Source organism: Saccostrea echinata, unplaced genomic scaffold (assembly GCF_033153115.1).
Source record: "Saccostrea echinata isolate AGI-Se365-2 ecotype Australia unplaced genomic scaffold, CSIRO_AGI_Sech_v1 ptg000010l, whole genome shotgun sequence".
NCBI classification, from domain to species: Eukaryota; Metazoa; Mollusca; class Bivalvia; order Ostreida; family Ostreidae; genus Saccostrea; species Saccostrea echinata.
Window position 1 is genome coordinate 6,339,703 of NW_026889759.1, and position 26,605 is coordinate 6,366,307.

A 26,605-nucleotide genomic window follows, 5' to 3' on the forward strand; every position below is an offset into this window, starting at 1 on the left:
TCAATAGGTGATTGAGATTATGCACTGACTCACATTTCACAATACCCCCTGTACGTCATATGACGTTCTTTGTAAGGAAGACATTTCAAGGTTTATTTGCATATTTATTCATTTATAAGTAAAGATTCCTTAATAAACAAATTATAAAGGCTCATTAGTAATTTTTTTTTGTAATTTTTCATTAGTTTTTCAAATGGGAGTATGATTACATTAATTTCTGAATTGTGTATATACTCGGAATCCCCTCTTCCCTTTCCACTCCAAAGGGAAAGTATAGTAGGTCTTCATATTGTAGTTCACAGCTGATATTCAGTAGACTTAAGGTTTAACTCAGTATTGATATTCCTGTTCCTTTTTTGAGTAGTGTGCAAAGTCAAGTTATTTGCATTTTTGCAAAAAGAATCCATTTGCCAGTTTTTCTTTTTTTTTTTGGGGGGGGGGGGGGACCCAATTAGAATGAATATTTTTTTTAATATATATATAACCCCCCACCCCCCGAATTATATCTGAAACTAACACACTATAAAAGAAAATAACATACTGCATGCTGCTTAAAGATTTATTTTTAATCTTACAAAGGAAAATATGATCAAATCATGTTCGATTTAAGTTTTCACATATGTATATGAACAAATTTGTGGAATTATATCAAAAGGTCCATTCTAGACTTAAGAACCGTTGCTGGAAAGGGGGACAATGAATACAACTGTACATATCAAGTTAACTAACACAAAAACGATAAAGAAAAGAATATCTAATGCCAGTCCCACTAGACGATACGATATATTATCAGTCGGGGCAAATACTTCCGGTTTCTTGTTTTTGTTCTTTTTCTCTGGAGCAGCCCAGCCCGCCATTTCCTCATCAGAAACCTGTTTCTTTGGAAAACAGTACCTTGCTAAGATTATGGCAACGATTATTTTCAGCCAACGAGGAACTTCAGTTGATTTGTCGTAGATTCGCAACGTCATGATGGTGACTATTGTAGAAGCAGACGACAGGTACACCATGACAGTAAGAAAGTAGACAACTAGAGCCATCGGGTTCGAAGTATGAGGTAAATTGGAGGAAATCATGTCGAGGAAGAAAGCGAAAGTCAGAAATGCCGTGATGATGTATCCGACCCTCTCTCCGTCATCAACTGGCATAAGGAAGACGAGACCCGTCAACAAACCGATAAGAATGATGGGTAATACCATATTGAGAAGGAACCATGTTGGTTGTCGCTCGAGAGTAACGGAAAACGTAATGAAAGAGTTACCTCCCTTAGAGGAATTTGAAATCTGGGATCCTGCAAGTGACCACTGTTCATTCTGAGTAAATAAACTCAAATCCAGTACTTGGTCTCTTGAAAAAAGATGTACTTCGGACTCGTGATATCCCCAGTTAGTAAAGGTGATATCGCAGGTTTGTTTGTCAAAGGGAAAGTAGGTAGCATCGACGGAACAACTGGTTTTTGTTATCACTCCCGGGATCCACTGAACCCACCCGATGGCGGGAAGAATTCGAACATGGTAAGAGGAGTCTCCTACCATCTTTAACGATTCAACAGAGTTGTACACGGTGATCGTTGGAAGCCATATGTCGTCCTGAGGTACCAAGATTTCCGTTATGGAGGAATAAGTTGGAGTGTATAATCTCTGCAAGTTCTCGTCAGTCCATGAGATTTTAAGCTTAGCGACAAGTTCTAGGATACCGGAAACTTCATCAAATCCGTTGATAGAAATAAGTTGAAGGCCCATCATCACTGAAACCTGTCCGAAATTTTTGTACTTTGGAAATATGTTTTTGTTGTAATTGCTTCCCAGATCTGTAAGATACGATTTCACTGTTGAGCTTGTCAAAGAACTTTCCAAGACCGGGAGACTGAAAATTGCACATGTTGCCACCATCCATGTAATCCCAAAACATGACATCATAAGGCTCCAGTCCTACTTAATTTGCAGAAAGTGTATCTTGTATGGAATCTTTAGCTCAAATTTTAAAACATTTTATGGTATATTATTCGGTGTAAAGTCGTCTGCTTCTTTCTGGTTTTTGATGTTTCATTAGGTCAGTGCACCAATGATTAAGTTTACTTTGAACTTATTAATCTTTTGTTCTTTTTGATATATAGAACAATAATATTGTTCTCGATAATATCAAATTACACAAGAAATTTAAACTTTCTATGGAAGGTCACAAAGAAGTCAGTATGCATGATTTATTCACTCAATTTCTTTCATTTGTGATGTAATATTTAAAGTCATTGGTGAAGAATTAAACTTGTCGAAAATTAAGATTAATTGTTTTTTATTTTTAAGGTTTAAACGCGTGTATGTTCTCAAAAATGATTTGGGTAACAGAAATTTGTGCCTCCGGAATTTCTAAGGGTCTAAAAATTTTGTTTTGAATAACCGGGTCTTTACGTTAAGAATTTTATCTTAACCCAGCTATTAAAGCTCTTTGATTTTATACTCCCTGCAATCAAGGAAAATTAGGAATAACCTTGTCCGTCCGTCTGTCTGTCTATCTGTCTGTCTGTGTAATCATGTCAGGACCATAATTTGCAAAGAAGGAACATAAAAGTTCATACTTGCCACAAAGATTGCTATTACCTAAGGTTCTGTTATGACCTAGTCAAAAGTCATTAGGGAAAGTTTAATATCATTGGCAGAAGTGCAAATTTGTGTCCGATTCATCACTTTCAAATTGAATAACATTGGAAGTGCATTCTTTAAAAAAAAAAAGATTACTTCTGACCTGAAGCTGGTCCATGTCCTTGATCAAGGATTATTTAAGCAAGTTCAAGGTCACTGGCAGAAAAAGTGTATCTTTCGTGTCTGGTCAATAATTCTCATATAGAAAAAATATTGGAAGATGATACTTCACAAAGATTACCCATGAACTGAATGTTGTCTAAAACCTTGACCAATTGTCATTTGAACAAGTTCAAGGTCACTAGCAGATAAAGGGTTAAATTTAAATTCATGTCCAGTCTATAACTTTATAATGGAGAAATATTGGAACGCTTTTACTTCATATAAAGATTACACAATTAACCAGTTGATGTGAAAAGACCTTGGTCTTATTTAATTCAGCAAGTTCAAAGTCACGTTTTGAAGAAAGAACATTGGTAGCTTAGTTTTCTTAGATCTGAGGTTGTGTTTACCTTAACCCAAAAAGATTGGGTAAGCTCAAGGTTTCGGCCAGAAAAAAGTTGGTGATCCAAGTCTGGTCTATTACAGTGTACTTTGAAATTGAAAAAAAAAAAAAAACATTGTATGCAGCATTTTAAACAAAAATGACAGCAAGGATATAATTTTGTGAGTGCACAGTCTCACGGTACTTTTAGTTGAAATCATCATCGCAAACCACGGTTTTATGTCCATTTTATTAGGTCACCTGAGAGGCTGAGACCCCTGCATTAATTCTTTGAAAATCTTCTTCTCTGCTCTTGGGTATTAAGCTGATGAACTAAGTACATAGTTATGATGAGGAAGAGTGTCTCTTCCAAAATTGTGAATTGGTCAGGGAATCTGGTGTTAGGACGGGGCTCTATTAATTATGTAATGAAAATGCATTTATTCTGTTAAATAATCCTGTCTAATCCTTAGTGTTGAGCAGATAAAGAAAGTGCATAGTTATGATGAATAAGAGTGCTTCTTACAAAATTTTTAAAACTTCATGGTCCCAGGGTGAGGGGTGTTTGTGTTTCTCATTGGGTGGGTCTATTGATAACATAAGTGAAAATGTGTTAATTTTTTGAAAATCTTCAACTAAGTGCAGAGTTATGATGATGATGGTACCTCTTCCAAATTTGTGAAATTCATGACCCTGGGTCATGGGTTTTGGTGTTAGGATAGGGCTGTGTTGATTCTGTAGTCATGGTACATATGTAGTGAAAATGCATTATTTCTTTGAAAATCTTCTCTGCCCCTTGGCATATCAAAGGCAAACAAAGTAGAAGTTTGAAAATAAGCAAGAATATTTTTACCAGATTTTAAACATCTGGACCATTTGGTCAAGTGTTCTGTAAGTTGCATGTCAACATAATTATCTTGCATGTCAAGAAAATTATCTTGCGTGTTAACATAATTATCTTGCATGTTGACATAAGGAAGTCACATGTTGGCATAATAAGTTGCATTTCAAAATAATTATCTCGCATGTTGACGTAAATATCTTGCATGTCGACATAGTTATTTCACATGTCGACATAATTAAGTCCCATGTCAACATATCTTGCATGTTGACATAACTATCTTGCATGTTTACATAATTAACTCGCATTTCGACATAAATAAATGCATGTCAACATATATAAGAAATATGTCATATCGCATGTCTACATAATTACATTGCATCTATGATATCAGATACTGGTGTTAGTTAAGTAATTAACCCATATTAAAATCGAATTCTCTTAAAAGATGTGTATCTTGCATGTAGACATAATGATCTTCCATGTTGATTTGTCAAAAATGCCTGTGCTTATATAGGGATAAAGATAGAAAGAGAACATCGATGAAGTCTTTCCCCTTGCAGTCTTTTCCATGAGATTCAGTAATGTGTAAACATGCAGGCGCGGATCCAGGAATTTTTTCCAGGGGGGCCCATCCCAATCCCAGTCAAAAAAAAAAAATCTAAAAAAAAAAAAGAACTAAAAACCTAAATTCCCTTCCCAAACGCAGTATATTAAACCAAGAAAAATCTTGGCAGACAAAATATAAAAAAAGAATAATAAAAACACGTAATTCCATTTCCCAAACCGAAACGGGGGGTGGATCCAAAGTCATTTTTTATTTACTTCAGTATTATACTTTTCATAACTCTGCAAATTCCAAGGGGGGGGGGTCCAGACCCCCCTCCCTCCCCCCTCTAAATCCGCGCATGAAAATGCATATGTACAAGTTTTCTCCTTACTTTACTATCATTTTCTTTTCCCATAATTCCTACTGTAATTTTCATATTTATATATATATATATATATATATATATATATATATATATATATATATATATATATATATATATATATATATATATATATATATATATATATATATATAATTTTATATATATATATATAATTATATATATAATTATCCTAATTCTTATTGTAATAATTATTATCAAGCTTTGAATTTCCGGTCATCTTTTCATTTTTATTTCCAGTGCAATACCTTTTTGTATGCGATAGGCATTTCCATAGAAATAAAGCTTAATGTTTATGATATTTCAATGAGAAAGGGTCGTACATTGCAAGGCGTTTTAACTCCTATCTATTGATTTAAAAGTCCAGTTTAGGTACGAGTTATATTTCCTTCGATATTCATAGCTGTTTAAAGAATAAAACGGGCGGAGAGAGAGAGAGAGAGATTGTGTTAACATTACCATGTAAAAATAATGTCAGAAGTTATATATTTTATTTTTGATTTTTATGCCCCCGCCATAAAATGGCCAGGGGCATATAGTGCTACTCTGTTCCGTCATTCTCATTGACTTTTCGTTCATTATCTCGGCAACCGTTGCACACATTCAACTCTAGTTAGAACAAGTATTAGCTTTCTTAAAAAGCTGGTCTGACGTGAGCAAAATTAATTATTATACGAAGAATTAAGAAAAGTTGAATCCAGCGTAATCAACATCATTCTGAGTCCAGAAATAAGTTATTTTGCTAAGAAACAAAAGAAAATTCAATCCCGCGGCATCAACATGAAATAAAACTCAGTTATGAATTTATTCTATTTATACTGACAAATATTACCTGTAATTTTCTTTTTTTCTTGGCCGTAAACCCCCCCCCCCCCCCCGTATTTTGCTAATATATATACTTGTAATTATATGCTATAAAAACATTTATGCTACTTTATGCTTGATTACCATAACTCAAGTAAATAATAACGTATGAAATGCATGATATTTTTTTTTACTTGATATTAATGATAAGGAATTTTTCCTTAATAGTGCCACTCCTCTATTGAAATTTTTGGTTGTGGATTCCCTCCCCGTGAAAATTCTTCCGAATAGCCTTTTCCTAGATACATAAATATATCCACTGCTTTTGAAAGAAAAAGATAAAACACATATTAAAAAATCAAAACATCAGTTAAATTCGTGAACAGTTGGGGGAATTATTTTTTTTAATCAAAAACTTGTTTTAAATGAGCAAACGTCAGCAAAGTTGCGCATATGTGTATTTCTTAATTAAGGTAGAAAGACTGTATGCATTGAAAATAAACATCTATTAGTTAATCTGATAAGGATATTCGGCATATATGTTGACCTGATAGACCAGATTCCTGTTGTTTTGCTGGACGTACATGAATGATTGTAATGTATAAGAGAGTGGGCAAATGTTATGTTATGTGTAATGTGATAATAATTAGGTCCAATGCTTTGGTCTGTTTGGATGTTTAGCCATTAATCCCCATGCTCTCAAAATTGATAGTTATGATAGAATGAAGTTTCTAAGATCGAGTTATCACAATAATTCTATTGAACGAATTGACCAACAAGCCTTGGCTAAATCTAGTACTGTCTGACGCCATGACGTCAGACAATAAATGTGTCTCGGAACAGACCCTCACAACAGTTAAAATGCCTCCCATATGCCCGCAATGTAGCAGAAAATTGCAGAATCGCTCTGAAACGATTTTGGAGAAAATAAATAAAGTTGCATTGAAAATAACTCCAACTTTTGTAGGGATGTATGCATAAGATTGAAATTGCATATGCAGATATTTTACCAGAAAATACGAGGTGATCAAAAAGTTCGCGAACTAATTGAATTACTTCCTTAAAAGAAATAAAATGAGGTTTTAGTGGTCATTATTTTTTAAAGTAGTCCTCTCCGATTTTAATGCACATCTGCCATTGTTCTGCCCATGCGCGAATCACGTGATCCAGGCGGTCACGTGACATGCTTCGTAGCGGTCTGTTCACGGAAGCTAAGATTTTTTTCCGAGTCTTATATTTCTAACCATGCAAGTAATTTTTATAACAAGAACAATATCTGTCAGATATAGCCAAATCTCGGCAATAGGTTGGGTGGATAAGGATATCCCTTCCCAGAATAAGCATGGCAACCATCACAACCCGAGTCCTCTGCCTCGGGAGCGTCGTTTATCCAATGTGGAAAAAGTATGGGCGCCTTCATTTCTTCATATCTCATATGTTTAAAGTCTAAAGTAAACGATATTTTAGGGGTTTAATAATTATATTAATGCTCAGATATTCAACTATTTTTCTTACTGTAATTTGGCGATCTGTCAAAACAAATTGCTCAACTAAGGACACATCTTTTTACCGGCTTGCTTTCGCTGTGCAACAGAACAAACACCATTTTTAACCATCTCCCTGCCTTCACTAAGACATTTAATCCAATTAATGATTGAACTTCTGGTAAGTCTTTTGTCTTCATAAAACTTGTACAAATTATCATATTCTACTGCAAAGGAATTTCCGATATATACTTTAAACTTTACAGCTGTTCGTTGCTCGAGTACCACTGAGTCAACCATTTTTTGTCACAAGTGACCTACATACTGACGTTATTTTCACATTGTGACGTCACAAACACTGAGCAAAACATTATTTAACATCTGCTATTTATAGAACATGTGTATGACTATATGTGTGCCAAATTTCATTCTGATGTGAATTGTGGTGTTTTAATTATAGAGATAGTTCGCGAACTTTTTGATCACCCCTCGTACAGGCCAAGTTCGAATTTGGTCGTGGTCCAATAATTTTTGACAGTTATCCCTCTTGAACTTAGAAAAAATAAGAATTTTTCAGTTTCCGCGCTCTAACTTGTGTACATCGTTGTACATCGTCGCAAACAACGATCAAAATGTACGATCCTCTCCCATTGATTTGCGGACTCCGAACCGTGGCTTGAGCCGATGACTTTTGTAGGGATGTATGTTGCATATGTAGGTATTTTACCGGAAAATACAGGTCGGTTCGAATTTGGTCATCGTCCGACGATTTTTGACAGAGTTATCCCTCTTGAACTTAGAAAAAATAAGAACTTTTCAGTTTCCGCTCTCTTACTTTGTTGATGTATAGAGCCACCTTAATAAGGTTAACATTATATAGTTTTTATCTTAGTTATGCCCCCTCGAACTTAAAAAGATCTTTTGTGGAAACAAATTTAACATGGCATTTGAAATTTTGGCTGCCTGCGGGGGCATTCGTGGCGTTACGACACATCTAGTTTTTTTTTTCTTATTCTTTGAGGACTACGATTTAACCATATCAAGTTACGGAGAAAAAGTATAAAAGAAACTTTTTGACTTTGTATGCATCCTGAAGTATTTTCGGTCAAAAGTGGACTTACGAAATAGACGTCAAGATAATTACATTTCACATCTTTTGTTAGGGGCCATCAAAAAATTAAAAAAAAAAAAAAAAAAAAAAAAAAAAAAAAAAAAAAAAAACCCACTAAATGTATATCGTCTCTATGTTAGTAATAATGACAAAGTTAACTATGTAACAAAATTCATTTATTCAATCGGGTAAATCAAAAATTGCTTTTTTATTTGCAATTTTCCTTGGTTTTATTCCTTGGTTTTTCTATTTTAGAGAGCTTTCCGAGACAACAGAAAAATTAAATTTAAATTCTTCATTGTAATTTTCTCTCCAATCAATTCAATTACAGTATTGTTTATTAATGGCCACTTCCTGACCAATTGATTAATTCATAGTTTGATTCATTTATACAGCGCAGTTCTCTTCACCGATTTGATTTTTGGATTAATAAATAGCTCTCACACCAGCTTCTCTTTCTTTTCATTGTCCTAAAGGAATTCAATATTGATGTGATATGTAGTTCACGAGAATTTGAACAGAGCTTGTAATTTGTTAACAAAAATTAATCGCTTTTTAGAATTCAGAGCTCAAGTGATTATAAGTTATTCATTAGCGAGTCCAGTTTAATGAAAAAGATGAGCCTGACATTGCGATCAACACCCCTAGCAGTTGCAATGAATGAGACATCATCTTGGGTGCACCCCCAATCCCTTTTTAAAATTCGAAAATAGGTCTTGTCTATGTATATATAAATTAAGCCTTTCATTCAAACCTTACCGCACACATATATGTATAAAATCATTTAACAGCACATTGATTATAAACTATATATACCTAAGAAAATTGAGTTTTACATAAGAATAAATTAATTAGACCAAAATCTTTTAAGCAATCTATATTGATTAATTTATGATTTATTTTGATAAAAGAATTCAATTATATAATCTCACAACAATTATAAATGGGCGAGTTCTGTTTTTAAGTAGTATTTTTTTAATAGGCCCTGGCTTGGAAATTCCAGACAGCTCCTTTGGAATGTCCTTTCTTTTTCAATCTTCAAATCCCCTTTTATGGTGCATTTCAGATTTGAATAACGATCGAGTTGCAAAAATTTCTATTATGAATTTCAAACAATTCGTATTCTGAATTTCTGAGATAGTTCATCTCTCACAGACTTAGAACCTGGTATGATGCAATATTTATTTTAAGATACTGGGATTTTTCGATTTCTGTGAAGAATTCAACGTTGAAATTTTTCTTAAAAATAGAACCGAGTCATTTCCTTAGTGTTACCATTTTTCTTCGTTTTAAACCTTCTTGTCATCAATCGATTCATGAGCGCATATGCATAGAATTTCCTGCGGAAATTGGTAAAACAAAACCAGTTTTAAAACCATTCCTGCATTGGTCTCAATTACATTTTCCTATCTATTACAGTTTAACAAATCCATTAAATTTAAAGAAAGTTTAGTATCTATTTAAATTTTTTTTAATTCCCAAATGATGTTTGAAATCAACTCGTGCACGTGTCTGCTCAACAGAGTAGTTTTTTTTCTTTTTCCAACTGGATAACCGGGTACTCGATCGTACTTGATCTATACAAAATTATCACACACGTATAGTATATAGTTTTAAAACATTTATTGAAAAAAAAGGTTTATCAACAGTATAGCACAAGCATATACGACAATAATTTGTCTTCAAATTAAGAATAGATAAAACACGCACATGTAACAAAAAAAAACTGCATTCAAGAATCTTTCCCAACAGAAACCGTTATGATAATGATTACGGTGAAAGTCAGAGACACGGCGAAAAACACCACGAAGAAGCAAATGTTAAGAGTTGAGGCCACTGTTTTGTAGGTGATGCCCTCCTTTGGTTCCATGTACTCAATCTTTTCTTCTTCGTCTTCCTCACTGTTGTTTTCGTCCCCCACGGGTCGTTTTTCGCCTGGGTACTTTACTACTTGTGGTGGGTCCTTTGGCTCTCTCTCCTTCTCTTTAGGATACCAGTAGCGAAGCAGGACGAAGGCAGTAATGGCCTTTAAGCGTTCTGGGACTTCTTGACGCTTTGGTTTGAAGTCGAGTCTCATCACGAGTACCGAAACTACGGCAGAGAGACCGACGAATACCAGAGAAATAATAAGAAAATAACAAACCAGTGGAATAGGATTGGAAACGTGCGGAATGAGATAAAAATTCAATTTGAAGATAAAAGCGAAGAATAATAGAGCTGTTGCAATATAGCGTCCACGAGTCGCAATGACTGGAGGGGATAAAATTTCCTTTCTCGTCTTTTTCAAATGTTTCAATCGAGCTTTGAGAAACTTCATTCTGAGGCCCTGTGTAATTTTGGAATCTGGCATTAAGAAAGAAAAGTACATGAGCAAAGTCACGACGCATACAGGTATCACTGTAAACCAAATAAAATAGCTCGGTTCTCGATGAAGAAGTATTGAAAATTCCAGGAAAGATTGATTTGAGATCGTCTTGTTTGAGATGCTGGTGGAAGTTATGCTCCATTGGGAGTGTGTCTGTTCATCATAATGACTGAGATCTATAGTTGAGGATGAAGTAGTTAGAATTATCTCTGTCTCTTGGAATCCCCATGGCACAAGTTTTATCACACACGTTTGTTTGTCAAATGGAAAGAATTTAGCATCATATGTGCACTTTGTTCTAGGGGTGATCTTAGGTGTCCACTTTAAAAACCCTGAATTGGGAAGCACTCTCAAAGTTGTTGACGAGTTTCCAACCATTGCGATTTTGTCGACGCCATTTTGGATCGTAAGTGGTGGAAGCCAAATGTTCTCCTTCTGGAGGACGAGTTCAGTCAGCTGCGAGTATTTCTGGGGAGTATACCACCCAACGTAAGAATCTTTCAAATTTTCATCCGTCCAGGTCACAATTAGCTTTCCCGAAAATTGTAGAACACCGATCTGTTCATCATAACCGATAATACTGTACAATTCTAAGCCCACATCAATAGTAATGGGAGAGAAAGTTTTAAAGCGCGGAAATATCAAGCTATTATAATTATTGTCCAGATTTGTCAAATAATCCTTAACCGTGTTGCTGGTTGGAACTGACCACACATGTGGGAGAAATACAAAACAGAGAACTGATGTGGTGGTTATCAGCATTTTCGTATATCCTTTTCTTTAACGCTCACCAAACATGAAAATGAAATATTGGTAACCTATGAATGTTCTCAAATGAAATACAAATATAGCCAAATAATTGGATCATGATCAAATTCAGATAATAGAATTGAAATTTAACGCTTTTTAATTCCAGAAGTCCAAGCATTTACCAATTCCAAAGTTTTTACCTGAAGTAGAGCAAATCGTGTTGTTTTACCCCTGTTATAGCACTGCCTTTTGTTCTACCTGACTTGGACAACAATTGGAAAAAGTATGTTATCTGATTATAACATTTTCAGCGATGCAAGGTCAAACTATGCATGCAAGCACGTTTCAATAAAAGTTTTAGATACATGTATGTAGTTCAAATTTGTGGTGATTTTCACTTTTTTATTAAAATATATATGTGAGAATGTCGTATGAATATTGTTGCAATAACAGATAAGATTTAATTCAATGTTATTTACTATCAAAAAGTCTATTTTTAAATTTTAACTAGTCTTTACTTTGAAAAAAAAAATCTTTCCCTCCAAGACATTTTACATGTTCCAATACCCTTCATTACAAGAATGTGAATCAATACCATGATAATATCATGACAAAGGCAGCAATACTAATGAAAAGTCACATAGATATATACATGTATATGTAGCGCAACCATAACATCACATCTCATTGTAAATACTTTGACCTTGAAGAAGTCACATTGATTCAAGATTTCGGTACTTGCCGACAACAGCCAAGTTTTGAATTTAATACAAAAAACTCCTTAATTTTCGACAAATCTTCTTTGTCCAAAGATCTCAAGTACCCTATTATTTTAAAATTATATAATACAGTCCACATTACAAATACATAAATAAACTAGAGGTACTGTGAGCACTGAGCTCACAAAATGATACCCCCGCCTCCCATATGATTATAATGACAAAATCCATGTTTTGCTATGGAAGAACCAAAAAAAAAGTGTCTAATGAAAAAGTAAAATAGGAGGAGCACAGGGGCACTATATAATAAAGATTCTGTGAAAGTTTCATTAATTTTTTATTCAATGCTATATAGAAGGATTTGCGGATAAAAGATGGCTATCCCTCAATATTGTAGAAAGAATGGCTTTTTCTATGTTTTGCTATTGGAAACCAGAAATATGTGTCCGATCAAAGAGTAAAATAGGAGGTGCCCATTGGCTCTATGCAACATAGATTCTGTGAAAGTCTCATTAAATTTTATTCAGTGGTAAAAGATGAGTCGGATAAGAGCTGGGTATCCCAAAGAGTAACAGACGGACGTGCAGCTAGATAGACGGACGGATGCACACCCCATCACTATAACCCCCCCCCCCCCCGCTTTTCAAGCGGGGGTATAGTAATAAACAAATATACAAATAAAGACACAAATATGCCTTTCGTTTTGGAATTTATTAGAAATTAAATTCAACGATTCCATATCAGTGTACAGTGTAACACACACTAAACTAAAGCTGATAATCCCAAATAATCCAATCCTGATACACAGATTAAGTGAATTTAATTAATTAAATAAAATAATATATGGATATGATTTTTGATATATGATAGTCCCTATGAAAAACCTGGTTTCACCTGCTTCTCTTGGTCTGTTCTTATGTTTAAAATCCAATAATCCATTCACAAAGACAACACAAACTTTTTTAGCTATATTTTGAATAAATCACCAGGATAAAGTCAACAAAAAATATTTTGGCTTGAAAGAAAAACAACAAATGTACATATCGTAAACAAATGTACATGAAGTAATACCCCCCCCCCCCAAAAAAAAGTATACATATTAAATAATAAAAGATACTAACAATAAAAAGGTGCTTAAAAATATATTCAATAAAATATTCAATTCCTGGAAAAAGTTTCTTATCAATATCTTTACTATTTCTGACCATATCAGTCTTATTTTTATTCCCTTGAAGACATCTTGAAAAGGTTCCTCTATGTTTCTTAAAATGGTAATTAATTTTCAAAATATATTGGCTTGGATTAATTTCCTCTGTTTTGATGGTATTTAAAAAACGAGAATAGTTAAAATATGCACTGTAGTAGAGGAACTTACTCAATGTATATACAAAATTATCTATCGAAAGCAACAAATTCAAAACGAAGAGATAAAAGATTCAGTTCAAGAACCAATTGAAAACAGGCCGTGAGCAAAATTTAAAATTTTAGACAATTCGTATTTATTCCTTGACTCTGAAATTACTGCTGACTAAAAAAGGCCTAAGGGCATAATATCAGTTACACTATTTTATATTTTATAATTACATTGTATTTTGAAAAGAATGTCTCACAAAAAATAAAATAAAAGATAAAATCCGAGAAATTGTATGGCACCTCTGGCATGAACTCCTTCACTCATATACCTGGTACACAGTTCCTGACTGTGTCCAGTGTTTATCATGCATAAATGCAACCCGCAAAAAAAAAAAAAAATCAAAAATCACCGGTGTTCTATCCTCTCACAAATGAAACATAAGACGAGGCATCCTGGCTTACTCAACACAAATTCAGGTGACTGGATCTCAGAAACTGAGAACATTTTTAACAGGGATTAAACAATATTTGATAAATCCAAGCTAAAATTTTTTGAAAGACGATTTGGGTCACGACAGTGTTCACCCTGAATTAAATCCCATCCTCCGTGAGATCTTGAATCACATTGGCATCAAAACCCTCACTGGTCTGTCTAGAGAAAGGTTCGATTTCCACAGGCGAATCTGGGCTTAAAGTTTGAGTATTTTCAGCCTGCATGCCGGAAACACCTACAATTCTCCCGTTTACAGTTTGCCATGGAGGGTTTCTACACGAGTCTCTCTCTAACTCTCCTAACTGTTCAGAACCCAGGAGTTGTTGGAGTTTATGTCTCTGTTCCTGGCAGCGGACCAGATGACTCTTAAAAGTACTCTCCATTTTCTCTTTCAGCACTGCCAGCTGTTGTATTTCCCTCTTTAATTTTTTATGGTCTGTTTCCAAAGTTTCCACCTCCTGTTGTTTAAAAAAAAAGGTTTTACTTGTTAAAATAATGTTTTAAGTTAAATGTAGTTTTTGGTAAATTTTTATCAATATAAAATGCTACTTTGTCTTGACTTGTAAAGAAGGAAAGGCAAAAAAAAAAAAAAAAAAAAAAAAAAAAAAAAAAAAAAAAAAAAATCCACAAAGATGGTATTGGAATATAAGATAATTAATATGAGTATGCGTTTTTTTTTCTTTTTTCACTTATCTATTTATTTATGTTTGTTACAACATTGCATAAATACACTTTTAAACAGTTCGTTAATTTAAATCCCCCCCCCCAATACACACACACAAATAATATTTTTTTTTTAAAGAATGGACGAAGTTGTTTCTTAAGAATAAGCTTGAATTCATCTTAAATTAAATGGTATGCTTCACTCGGAAACATTTAGAAACATATTTTTCTTCAGAAAAATTAAGAGTTGCCTTGCATAAGTTTTAATGTTTGACCATCTTTAATTTCAAATGGGGGAAGGGGGGGGGGGGGTAAAGGCTTATAAACATTTGTTCTGAATTTAATTGTTAACACGATCAAAGTAATAGCATTTCTAGAACTTTGGCATTTAACACAGAAAGCATGAAATTTAATAACTGATTCAAAGAAGGCATTGCAGTTCTTTTGTTATTTTCCCTAAAGTTGTAGCAGATAATACAATAATTTTAAAGTTTACAATGGTATATACCAGACATTTTAAAACATCATATCGATTTTTATTAAATCAAGAAACGAAAATTTAATGTCATATAGCAGAATGTAACAGATTTTGTTTACTGCAGCGTAGTCTTTTCAGCGTAGTCTTTTTTTAAAAGAAAATTAAAGCACCAGATGTCTCTAAAAACGAAACCTGACAGCTGTTAATTTAGACCAATAATTCTCTTCATTTTTCTTTTTATTCTTTATTTTCCTTATGCCATATGGCACATCAGATAGTATGACACAAAATATACAAAATAAAAAATGTAATGCCTGATAATTTCAGTAGACTTGCTACATTAATATATATATGCATATATAGACCTACATGTATGAAACTATTCAATTCTTTCAGTTTTATATATATTAAATATGTACATTATTTGGAAAATAAAGAATAGGTGCGCTCTGACAACTATTTCCTTTTTTTGGGCTGATGCTTTAAATTTCATACAAAAAGTAACATAAGAAACTAGGTAGATGAACCTGTCGGCCGAACCGGAAAAAATCGAAAAAAGAGTATTTTTTTCAATTGCAAGTCCCCTGAAAATCATACAGCCATAAAAGGTGAAGTTCAAAGCCAACAATTTAAGTTGGTAATAAAGTTACTGCATCCTGATTCATCAAATCAAAAATTCTGAAGATGATATCTTTAAACATCATTCACATGAAAGCTTAACAGATGATATTAAAAAAAAATAAACTTATTGAAATTTTGAAGGAAAGTCAAGTACCTACCTTCACAAGACTTTCCTCCTTCTGTTTCCTCTTTTCTCGACTAAAGTTGGCGGATTTTCTATTTCTTATCTTCCTCAGCTCTTGCTTTCTCATTTCCTCCTCTGTTAACTAAAAAAAATGGGATAAGGGGATATCGATACTGTACACTTATTTATTTTATTAAGTGTAACCTTGGACATTACAGTCCATCATTATCAAATAATAACATTTTAAATAATGTATTTTATAATAATGAAAGACTACTATAGTGTACAAAATCTCGTCTACTAGTACTTTCAAGACCCCCCCCCCCCTTAAATAATAAAAACAATCTAAACCGCATCCCCGAAAACAAACCAAAAACCAGAAGTCTCTGACGAGACTGTAGCTCTACTGGTTGTATTTATAAAGGAAGATAAAAGTAGCACTTGGACTTGAAACTTTGCAACAGCAATAAACAGAATAATGATCCTTGGTTTAGTCTCTTTTGTGGCAAGATTTATTATTATATCAGACTAAAACTGTAGGAGGAGTAGCCTTTTAAAACAATTTTACAGAAATTTTGATTTAAGTAACCATGGCAACATCATTCAACAAAATCAAAAAACAATAACACCAATTATGTATCTCTGTAGTCTACTTGTATGCCACATTATACCGAAATCAGACAAAAAGTGTAGGAGGAGTAGCGTTTTGAAAGTATTTCAAGAAAATTTCTATTTTTTGTAACCATGGCAACAATGTTCATAGAAATCAGAAAATCAATACAAAGAATTATGTATCTTAGTGTAGTCTACTTGTTTGCCAAGTTATATTGAAATCAGATCAAAACTGTAGGAGGAGTAGCATTTTGAAAGTATTTCACAGAAATTTCTATTTTTAGTAACCATGGCAACACCGTTCATAGAAATCAAAAACTGATAAACAGAATTATGTATCTTATAGTCTACTCGTGTGCCAAGTTATATTGAAATCAGATCAAAACTGTAGGAGGAGTAGCATTTTGAATGTATTTCACAGAAATTTCTATTTTTAGTAACCATGGCAACATCGTTCATTGAAATCAAAAACCGATACACAGAATTATGCATCTTAGTATAGTCTACTTGTGTGCCAAGTTATATTGAAATCAGATCAAAACTGTAGGAGGAGTAAAATTTTGAAAGTATTTCACAGAAATTTCTATTTTTAGTAACCATGGCAACACCGTTCATCGAAATCAAAAACCGATACACAGAATTATGTATCTTAGTATAGTCTACTTGTGTGCCAAGTTATATTGAAATCAGACCAAAACTGTAGGAGAAGTAGCATTTTGAATGTTTTTCACAGAAATTTCTATTTTTAGTAACCATGGCAACACCGTTCATCGAAATCAAAAACCGATACACAGAATTATGTATCTTAGTATAGTCTACTTGTGTGCCAAGTTATATTGAAATCAGACCAAAACTGTAGGAGGAGTAGCATTTTGAATGTTTTTCACAGAAATTTCTATTTTTAGTAACCATGGCAACACCGTTCATCGAAATCAAAAACCGATACACAGAATTATGTATCTTAGTGTAGTCTACTTGTGTGCCAAGTTATACTGAAATCAGACCAAAACTGTGGGAGGAGTAGCATTTTGAAAAATTGTTTACAGACGGACAGACAGACAGACAGACGGACGACGGAAACCTTACTATCGCATAAGCTCTTCTGGTCTCTGACCAGTAGAGCTAACAAACAAACAAAACCCTAAAAAAAAAAAAGAAGAAAATAATATATACACACGTGAACATACACACACACAAAGCAAAAATTGAAAAGTTTTTAATTTAGTTGTAGCTGCGTAACAATGCAAGATCCAAAACAACAAACCTCATACTTAGGGGGAGGATCAAACGACACTTGTAAAGGTGCCTGTCCACTTTCCATGTACTTTTTCTGGATTTTTGACTTTAGTCCATTTTTTACGAGACTGAGCGCCTCATTTTTGGAATTTCCGTTTGCCGGTTGGCTGTTTTCTACCTGTTCGGTGGATGAGTTACTGTCCGAGGTAGAGGAGCCGGGAGGAACATCGGGTGCCGACAGACCTTCCATGTCCAGGGCGTCAAACGCAGGGACCCTAGTAAAGGGTGGAAAATGACCGATGTATGCATATTTAATAAAGATAGTTAAAAATGACATTAAAACAAAACAAATAACAATGGATATGTTTGAATTTTATTATAATAAATGACATCAAAAATGGAATGGTGAAATACGACTGGTGTAATTAAAATCATAATTTCATTCTTCCAAATGCAACTTAAATATTCCATGTCAATAATAGAATAATTGTCTGGAATGGTTAACAATATTTTTTTCTCTCCCTCTAATTAATAGAAGTTATCCAAAGTGCATAAAAATACACACCCATAATGAAAATCGAAGTAACTTTCGGCCATTGGCTGCAGTCCAGCGAATGAACTTTCTTTTGACAATATGATGCAAAGAAGCCAACTTCAGTGCAAATTAATAACATATGATACTAAGAAATATCCATTATTTCGCTTCATAACAAAGTCATGCAACTGTACTTGCAGACTGGACGAAGCGAATATACGCTATATGACTGGTCCAACAAAACCTGCTGCAGGGAGTAATCTATGTATCCATATGCACTATTGATTTCCAAAGATTGGAAAACCCATGTTTTTCGCTAACTTATGTAGATGAAACTATGTGAAAGCACCTATTCTATAAAAAGCAACCAGCTTTATATACAAAGAACACCAACTTTTCTTATATATTGAGATCTAATCACGTGACACAAATGATTACTTACGTTTACATTGGTTTAATACCACATATCTTAAATTAATGGCACATATTTTTTCACATCACAATGATCGTTATTCTATGAAAGAACAGGAGTCTATAAATAGCGATGGAAAGACCAGATTTATTTTTAGAACTGAAACTGAGAATTTCGTGGTATATTTACTTCCGTTGGCAAGGTATAAGTTTCGAATACCTGAAATGACATAAAATTGAACAAAGGGGACATTGACAATTTGTCAAGGCCGACATCTGTTATAAAAAAAAAATAATGACGCACTGTATGAATAGTTTTACAACAGCAAAAAAAAAAAAAATTCACTAGACTCGCCTTGAATATTTCCGATGTGGAAAATGATAAATATTAAATATACATGTCCAATTTAGTAAGAACACAAATTAAGCTTGAATCATACATTTTTGAATAATTATACTTTCGTCTCTCACATAATGAACTAAACAAACAGGCCTTAGATAATGCAAAATCGCTCAAAAATAATATTACAGAAAAAAAAAACACCGTAGGAAATTTAATGCAAACTTTTATAAACATATTATGTAAACATTAACAATTCTTAAAAATATCTGACAATGACATAAACTGGAATTGGCTTTAATGATTTGTTTTTTTTAAATTTATCAAAAAATCAATTAATTTTCATACATGTACAAAAAGTATGCTTCGAACTAACATAATGAAACAAGAATGTAGCCCTTGGTCCATATTATCAAAGCCATCACAGTTATTAAAAGTTTGGAAATTTTAAAGTTTTAATACCGGTAATAGAAAATTTGCACTAATTTTCATTTATCTCTGTTTTCTTCCGCTGAAAAGAAATTGCTTTGCAAAGAAAGCTTCATAAAGATTTTTCAGCAAACCCCTGCTGTAGGTAAATTTAAAACGTGGTATTTTGTCTTGCGTCCTTTTACTTGAATTCTTATTCTTCGTCTTATTTAGTATAACACCTTCCACAAAGTTGTAGTTCGAGTCAGATACACGCTTGTACCTCTCGTTCGTCGTCTGATTGGCTGAAATGAGGAACACGTGGTACAGCGCAAATGTTCCCACCATTGGTATAAGTAAAGTAAAAGCCACCAGCATGAACACAATTCTTGGGAAAGTCATAAACAAATGCTGAAATTAAAAAAATATATAAGGGAATGATCGGAAATGTAAGACAAAGCGCATCTACAACTAAAAAGGGGGGGGGGGCTAAAATCCATTTTGGGGTCACTGTTTCAAGTTCAAAATCACAAATGCAGAGCTACCCTGTGTAGAGTATTATGACACACTTGTTTTTGGAAAAGATAAAATTGAGCAATGCATTACAACCAGACTATGCACTTAGACAATACGTGCTGATAAGATATGGGATAAACTCCACCGAGTTTCGTTCCACAGTTCTGCGATCTAGATTATGGATTTCATGGGAACATTTCTTGAATACTGTATTAAATATTTGTCTTCCCACAAATTTTTATTAAAATATAAAATTTAGTGTTATGACTATTAGTCAAAAGACCAAGTTTTATATTTTAATGAAAATTTGTGGAAAGACATATTGATCAAATATGGGTTCAAAAAATTCTTTACACCTCAAAGAAAACGTTGAGTATTTTGGGATCATTTACAAAATTATGATCATGTGCGGATCTAGAGGGTTTTTTTTCGCTTGTCAAGAAATTCCTGGGTTGGAAACCCCCCCCCCCCCCCTGGAAAAAATCCCGGATCTTTGCCTGATGATTATGAAGAAAAAAAAACGAAAGTGACGTTGACTTACACTTATATGAATATTCACCTGAGTGAAATTACATGTGTATTGTTCAATGAGATGTAAGTTTTTTTTTTTGTTTTTTTTTTGTTTTTTTTTTTTTAAAATAATAATTTAACTAAAATGTCTATTAAACCTACTGTTCGTTGTTTGTAGTTACAGTATGTGAGATTCCGTCGTGTTATGCGAATTAAACCTTAAAGAATATTGCCTTTGACTACCTTTTTATAATGATTGATAAAGCGATATACAAGAATTCTATAATATGAGTGTTCCTATCAAGGAAGGTTAAACGGTATAACGTGCTTATTCTATAGAACGAGTACTTGAACGCATTTCAGTGTTTGGAATGAAAATTAAAGGTATCGATAATCAATGGAAGATATTTCCAAACAAGGAAGTCCTTCAGTGCTAAAAGTTAAAAATAAAAATCTAAATTACACCGTGTATACTCTAACCTCCTTTAAATGTATATTTAATTGGCTTTGGATTTCTGCCATCATGGATAACAAGGTGCCGATCCATGAAGTATTTTTTAACAACAACACCCCCCCCCCCTAAAAAAAATAAAGAAGAAAAAAAAAGAAACAAACGAACAACAAATACATGTCAAAGTTATATTATTATTTAGACTGACATTTGTAAAAGCTACATCGCGGTGTGGATGAATATGAGTCAAGCCCTATTTGTTTCACTTTCGTAATGATGTCATATGCTCATACCACCCAAGCTCTCATGTTTCCATATTGTCATCTTGCAGAGTGAACCTGCTATTATATCTGATTTACCATTGTCATGTGTAGGTGGAATAACTGAATTAAAGAAATAAAAAAATCCTAAAATAGTCATACGATGTTTTTTTCCCCCTTCATTTCTGCTACTCGAGACTAGCTTTAGATTGATACAGATCTTAAGATCAAAGGTTATCGCAGAGGAAATACCTCACCAGTATTTATATAAAATTCTTTTGAAGCAATAAATGCCAGAGGGGTTGCATGAAACCGTTTAAACTTTTCTTGCCTGTTTAGTAGCCTTTTTTTTTTTTGAGAAAATGGAGTATTTTAAATTAATTCTAATTGTAAGCATAGTGCATTCGCCTTACCTGAAAAAGAATAGAAAAGGTAATCTGTTGTACAGAGCCATCAGCTGCCATTACAGATGTCTGCATTATTTTGTAGTGCTCTGTGTACAATATGAGGCTTCTGCTGGCCATCCACACACCATTGACCATGATGGCTATCAAGGACAAGAGGAAGATAACAAAGATCCCATGATTCAAGCCTCCCACATCATTGTTTGTCCAGATACAATGATGGTCAAATCTATGAACACACCTGTTACAAATACCTGGAAAGTTAAAGGAATTATACTTGACCAAAATGTACAAATATTTTTAGGGCCAAAGTGATTCATCATGCACTTAATACTTATATGTACTTGCAACTGTATTACAATACAGAAGATGGAATGAAGCTTTACAAAGGGATTCATTTTATGATTGGACCAATTTTTTATGAGTGATGAAAAGAAACAGAAAAAATGAAATTGGCACTATAAACATAATAGAAAATATGCAGTATAAAGTAGCTCATAACAGTATCAAAGTGCATAGCTTAATGAGCATACATTATCCTTGACTAGCTTAACTGTTGTATAATGTAGCTCATTACAAAATTAAGAGTACATGTACATAGTTCAATGAGCATGCATGTACCGGTATATCCTTGACAAGCTTAACTTTTGAAGGTTAGAATCCATGTTGTTACTTAGTCTCATGATTTTACACAAAACACACACAGATCCTCAATTCAAAGACACACAGATCCTCAATTCAAAGAGAGTTCATTGCTCTTGGTCACTAAACCAGAAAGAAAAGTATCTTATTAACAAACACCCCTGACTTGAGTATGATTTTACTTACTGCAGTGCTTAGATCTGGCAGGTTTCTCAAGCAGACAGGTTGCACAATTTACTCCAGGCTTAAACATTTTGTAATCATATGGATAGGCATTTCTGTATCTGTTTATTGTCCTGGCATTAATGATTCCTGGGTCCTCCATACAACATTTATGATAGAAGAAGAGGTTCAGGAAGACTAGGATTATGGGTAATATCACATGATTCTCACTGGGTACGAATTCATACAGCAAAGGTATAATGTCTAGTATGTACTCAATGTGGCCTAGGACCATCATGGTTCCAAAAAACACACGGAAAACCTGGTTCCTGGAATAAAAGAATTTTGTACATACATGTTATGGTATCAATATACCGAAGATGGACATTATGCAATACATGTATTTTAAAACATCCATGCATATTGCATGTAAGATCTTGTATGTACAGTACATATTTTTCTCACTGCATGACATTATTCTGTAGATTGACTCTAACTTGTGATCAATTTTAGTGCCACAGAGAGAGAGAGAGAGTTCCTAATAATTATGAGGCAATATGCACAAAAGGAAATAAAGTATATAACTATTATCAGCTTTTATGGCTAATGGAAAAATTATTTTCATATAGGAGAATCAACAAAGGAAAAAGGATGCTGCAAATTTGCTTTAAATGTTACCATGTGATAAATACATTAAAAGATAATAAAGTTTTACACTAAATTAAGTAAATAAGTACAGCCGAACTTCGGTATCTCAAACACTGATATCTCGAACATCATGGATATGTCGAAGTGATTTGGAAGTCCCAACTGCTTATTCTTTAAGTATTTTACCCTCATATCCTGAATTCTTGGATATCTTGAAGTTTTTTCTTGTTCCCATCAAGTTTTAGATATAGAGGTTTTACTGCATATGCCATCCTTACCTCGAGTTTAATAAAATATGTGTTTTTGTTAAAACAGCTTCTATCCATTTCCAAGGCACAATATGTCTTAGGACCTAAAATAGGGATAAAACTTTATGATATGTATGATAAATCACTTTCTATATACACTGGCCATATTACACAACATTCTGGATTAGATAGCAATAAAAAAATTGAATTTACTAAAGGGACTATTAAAGTTTACATTGTATTAGAAAGATTTCAGAATACACAACATCCGGATCAAACAAGTTTCACTGTAATAGCATTTACCCTCCAAGTTAGTTTTCTGAGCATTCCCACTGGGCCATGTTTCAAGTACTTGCTGTCAGCGAACAGGTACAAAAGCAGACAAATGGTGAAGCCCAGCACGTACAGCACAATTAAGTCCAGAAAATTCATGTTGTAAATATCATGACCATACTCATATATTGTCTTCATGCAAGTCTGCCACACACTCAAGCCTCTATAAGTATAACACAAGCCCTTTTGTTATTTGAAAACTATCCCATCCCTTAGCTTAAAAAAGTATCATCTTGAAAATTTGATAATTCTGTTTGTAGAAAATTATGGCTGTTATTGATGCAAACTTCTGTCTGTAATTGTATATTTCAGATTACTAGGTATATGAAAATTCATATTTAACAACACATATAAACAGAAATATATACATGTACATGATACAGCACTCTGGGCTCTGAATTCAGCAATCCAAGTTCATATCTCAGCGGAACCTCCATATGTGGTACCAGTAATTTAAAATCTCTCACCATTAGGACAGTGGATATAGCCTGGATGGCTTAGCGATTATAGTACAGTAATGCAGCAGTTGCGAGTTTGATTCACTTACTCCAGATATTTTTCATTGTTTATTTGTTCATTGCTCCTTGAAAAGGTACTCTCAATCCTATAACCCATTTTTTTAGTTCCTTTAATTTAATTGAAAACATCATCTGAATGATCAGAATCTACTACCAATTCTTAAACAGTATAGTGTTATCCCTTTATTTCAAAGTAAAGGGTTGGAGATCAATTGTAACAGACAAGGGGTTGAAGTCTATGAGCACAATCTCTGTAGATCTTAGTCTTACAACAATTATTTTTCAAATTTATGATTTCTAAGTGACAATTTTATCAACTGTAGTGGTCAATTTTGGCAAGTAGCTGGTTGTTAGGGAAAACACTGCAGTGGAACATCTGATTTTAATAGGAGTGTAGATCCTTGGTTGCTTACTGGGCATCATGGTATATCAAAATATAATAAGTCCCTGTAACTGCCCATCCTAAAGGAATATACAAAGAGACTTTTGTGGGTTTTGTCTTTTAATGAGAAATAGACAAAAAGTTGCAAGTATGCAACTACTCATATTTGTAATATGAGCTATTAAAAGAGCAATCCAAATCAAACATTGTTCAACTATTGCTGCTTTTGAACACTTTTAAGCAAAAGATTATTTCCATTATTTGGGTAATTGTATACCATCTTGCAGTAAGGCATGGCTTGGTTACTTCACATTGTGCTGAATAAAATGAATTACATGTATCACCAATCAATTATCTTGTAGACCCTAATTTACCTCCTTTATAAATCCATTCAAGATGTAACTGTGAGATCACAAATTAATTGCTTTATCTGTTTATATAACCTCAAAACTTTCAGAACTTTGAGTACAACAAGATGAAAAAGATGCAATTTGATGAGTTATTTTTTCATGCATTGTTTTCAGGGGAGTTCAAAGTTGAAAACTTTCAATACACCTATGTGCGACTTTCTTTTACATGATGAGAAAATTGCACATTTGAGATATTGTATGATAAAATAACAAAATCATCAGTGATCAAGTTCATTTTGAATAGCTAATTCAAGCTATACATATATATCTGGCTATAAACAAATAGATTGTGCCGGAACTGTTAATGTATGCGTATTAGAATTATAAAGTACTTACATTTTGCAGGACAAAACATCAGGAGGGGATTTTCTGTGAGAAATATTTTTATCACTAAGCAAATGATTAAATAAGTGTAATCATGGTAATTGACTGGGCAATCGTGTTAATCATGTTCTTCTTCGATAAAAGCATTTGAATATTTCAATGAATATTGCAAATGACACTGACAATCAAACTTTTAAAAAAAAAAAAATTACTGACTCACGAGTTATTCTGCCGGTATACATACACCGGAAATAGCCCTAGCACGGTAAATGTTGACCCAAAGTCTATCACAATCACGGGGTTGACGCTCCAGTCACCCAAAAGCGGTTCATATGTATCACTATTCCTACCCACAGGTGCTTGGGGACAAGATACCCCCCCCCCCCGTGTTCCGTACCCCTAGGGTTCTTTGAATTTTTTAAAAATAAAAAAAATATTTGTCTATGATACATTCACTTAATCATTTCAACTGAAAAATCCAAAATATAGCCTAAAACTAGCCTTCTATAACACTCGCTGATACTAAAAGTTCTCTTTTATTATCAGAGAGTGTGAATGTTTAAAAAAGGCTAGTTTTAGGTTATATTTTGGATTTTTCAGTTCTAATACTTTGTGAATCTGTCATAAAAATATTTTATTTTAAAAAAGTCGAAGAATCCTAGGGGTACGGAACAATACGGGGGTGGGGGGTGGGGTCCCGTCCCCAAGCACCTGTGTTCCTACCAACTTAACAGGGTCCACGTTTTTTAGGGGGGGGGGGGGTTCCAAAGTCACTTATAGTTGCTTTAGTATATACATTTGATAATTCTGCATATTCTGTGAATTTACAAGACAGATTGAGATTAAATTTATTGATTTTAAATATTTTGAAATAGGCCCTATTATTTGGTGGTAAAAAATAAAAATATGGTCAATATTACTTTTTTAAAAAAAAGAGCTTTATATTGTGAAATTGATGCGAGGCGATAGTTTAATTTTTTTAAGCATTTTAGTGAGGATACATATCTATGTGAATATACTCGTACAAGACATATTATTTCTGAAATAGGCCCTAGGCCCTATTATTTGGTGGTAAAAAATACAAATATGGTAAAAATTATTTAAACAACAAAAAAAAAAAAACGAACTTTAATGCAAACAGTTTTTACAATGAGAAAAATATTATTGGTTAATAAAGTTGGTCAGCTAGAAAAGATAAAAGGATGAGTATCAATTTGGTGAGTTGGTTACCCGTTGTCAGGAGACTGACGTCACCTAACAAACGAGCAGATCCAGATGCTTTCGGCTCATGTGGAGTGAGTTTATCAAACCAACATACCACGGCTCATCCGATAATTGAAACCTGAATTCATATATTTAAAATGTGAACATAT

General features: G+C 33.5%; 4 protein-coding genes across 5 annotated transcripts in view; 1 reads left to right on the forward strand and 3 right to left on the reverse strand.

Annotated features, from left to right (window-relative positions):
- Positions 1 to 26,605, forward strand: part of LOC133184256 (transcription factor ATOH8-like) — a 186,456-nt gene that overhangs the window by 91,392 nt on the left and 68,459 nt on the right. The window lies entirely within an intron of this gene.
- On the reverse strand, positions 662 to 1,916 carry LOC133184515 (acetylcholine receptor subunit alpha-like). The gene has a single exon (XM_061319606.1). It carries the CDS (start codon positions 1,914 to 1,916, stop codon positions 669 to 671), a length of 1,248 nt encoding a protein of 415 aa, XP_061175590.1. The 3' UTR covers positions 662 to 668.
- Positions 13,238 to 18,720, reverse strand: LOC133184645 (cyclic AMP-responsive element-binding protein 3-like protein 2). 2 transcript variants are annotated; one of them, XM_061319728.1, is made up of 4 exons: positions 18,708 to 18,720; positions 17,759 to 18,005; positions 15,917 to 16,024; positions 13,238 to 14,454 (listed from the first exon to the last, which is right to left on the reverse strand). In XM_061319728.1, the coding sequence occupies exons 2-4, from the start codon at positions 17,978 to 17,980 to the stop codon at positions 14,095 to 14,097; spliced, it is 690 nt and encodes a 229-aa protein (XP_061175712.1). In that variant the 5' UTR covers positions 17,981 to 18,005; positions 18,708 to 18,720; the 3' UTR covers positions 13,238 to 14,094. The 2 variants fall into 2 exon arrangements, with proteins under 2 accessions (XP_061175712.1, XP_061175710.1); XM_061319726.1 differs by lacking the exon at positions 18,708 to 18,720 and adding an exon at positions 18,296 to 18,677.
- Positions 19,230 to 25,449, reverse strand: LOC133184646 (palmitoyltransferase ZDHHC4-like). Its single transcript, XM_061319729.1, has 6 exons — positions 25,245 to 25,449; positions 23,569 to 23,761; positions 23,296 to 23,369; positions 22,394 to 22,698; positions 21,575 to 21,819; positions 19,230 to 19,835 (listed from the first exon to the last, which is right to left on the reverse strand). The coding sequence occupies exons 2-6, from the start codon at positions 23,734 to 23,736 to the stop codon at positions 19,509 to 19,511; spliced, it is 1,119 nt and encodes a 372-aa protein (XP_061175713.1). The 5' UTR covers positions 23,737 to 23,761; positions 25,245 to 25,449; the 3' UTR covers positions 19,230 to 19,508.

What these genes read in the sequence shown, in the direction of transcription:
- LOC133184645 (XM_061319726.1), bottom strand. Translation starts at nt 18,327, where the DNA reads ATGGCCGAAAGTTACTTCGATTTTCATTATGG. An exon ending in TACTTCGATTTTCATTATGG is followed by an intron (nt 18,006 to 18,295) that starts GTGTGTATTTTT and finishes ACCCTTTACTAG; the next exon opens with GGTCCCTGCGTTTGACGCCC. An exon ending in AGGAGGAAAGTCTTGTGAAG is followed by an intron (nt 14,455 to 15,916) that starts GTAGGTACTTGA and finishes TTTAAACAACAG; the next exon opens with GAGGTGGAAACTTTGGAAAC.
- LOC133184515 (XM_061319606.1), bottom strand. Translation starts at nt 1,916, where the DNA reads ATGTCATGTTTTGGGATTACATGGATGGTGGCAACATGTGCAATTTTC.
- LOC133184646 (XM_061319729.1), bottom strand. Translation starts at nt 23,736, where the DNA reads ATGAAGACAATATATGAGTATGGTCATGATATTTACAACATGAATTTT. An exon ending in TCAGAAAACTAACTTGGAGG is followed by an intron (nt 23,370 to 23,568) that starts GTAAATGCTATT and finishes TCCCTATTTTAG; the next exon opens with GTCCTAAGACATATTGTGCC. An exon ending in TGCCAGATCTAAGCACTGCA is followed by an intron (nt 21,820 to 22,393) that starts GTAAGTAAAATC and finishes TTAACTTTCCAG; the next exon opens with GTATTTGTAACAGGTGTGTT.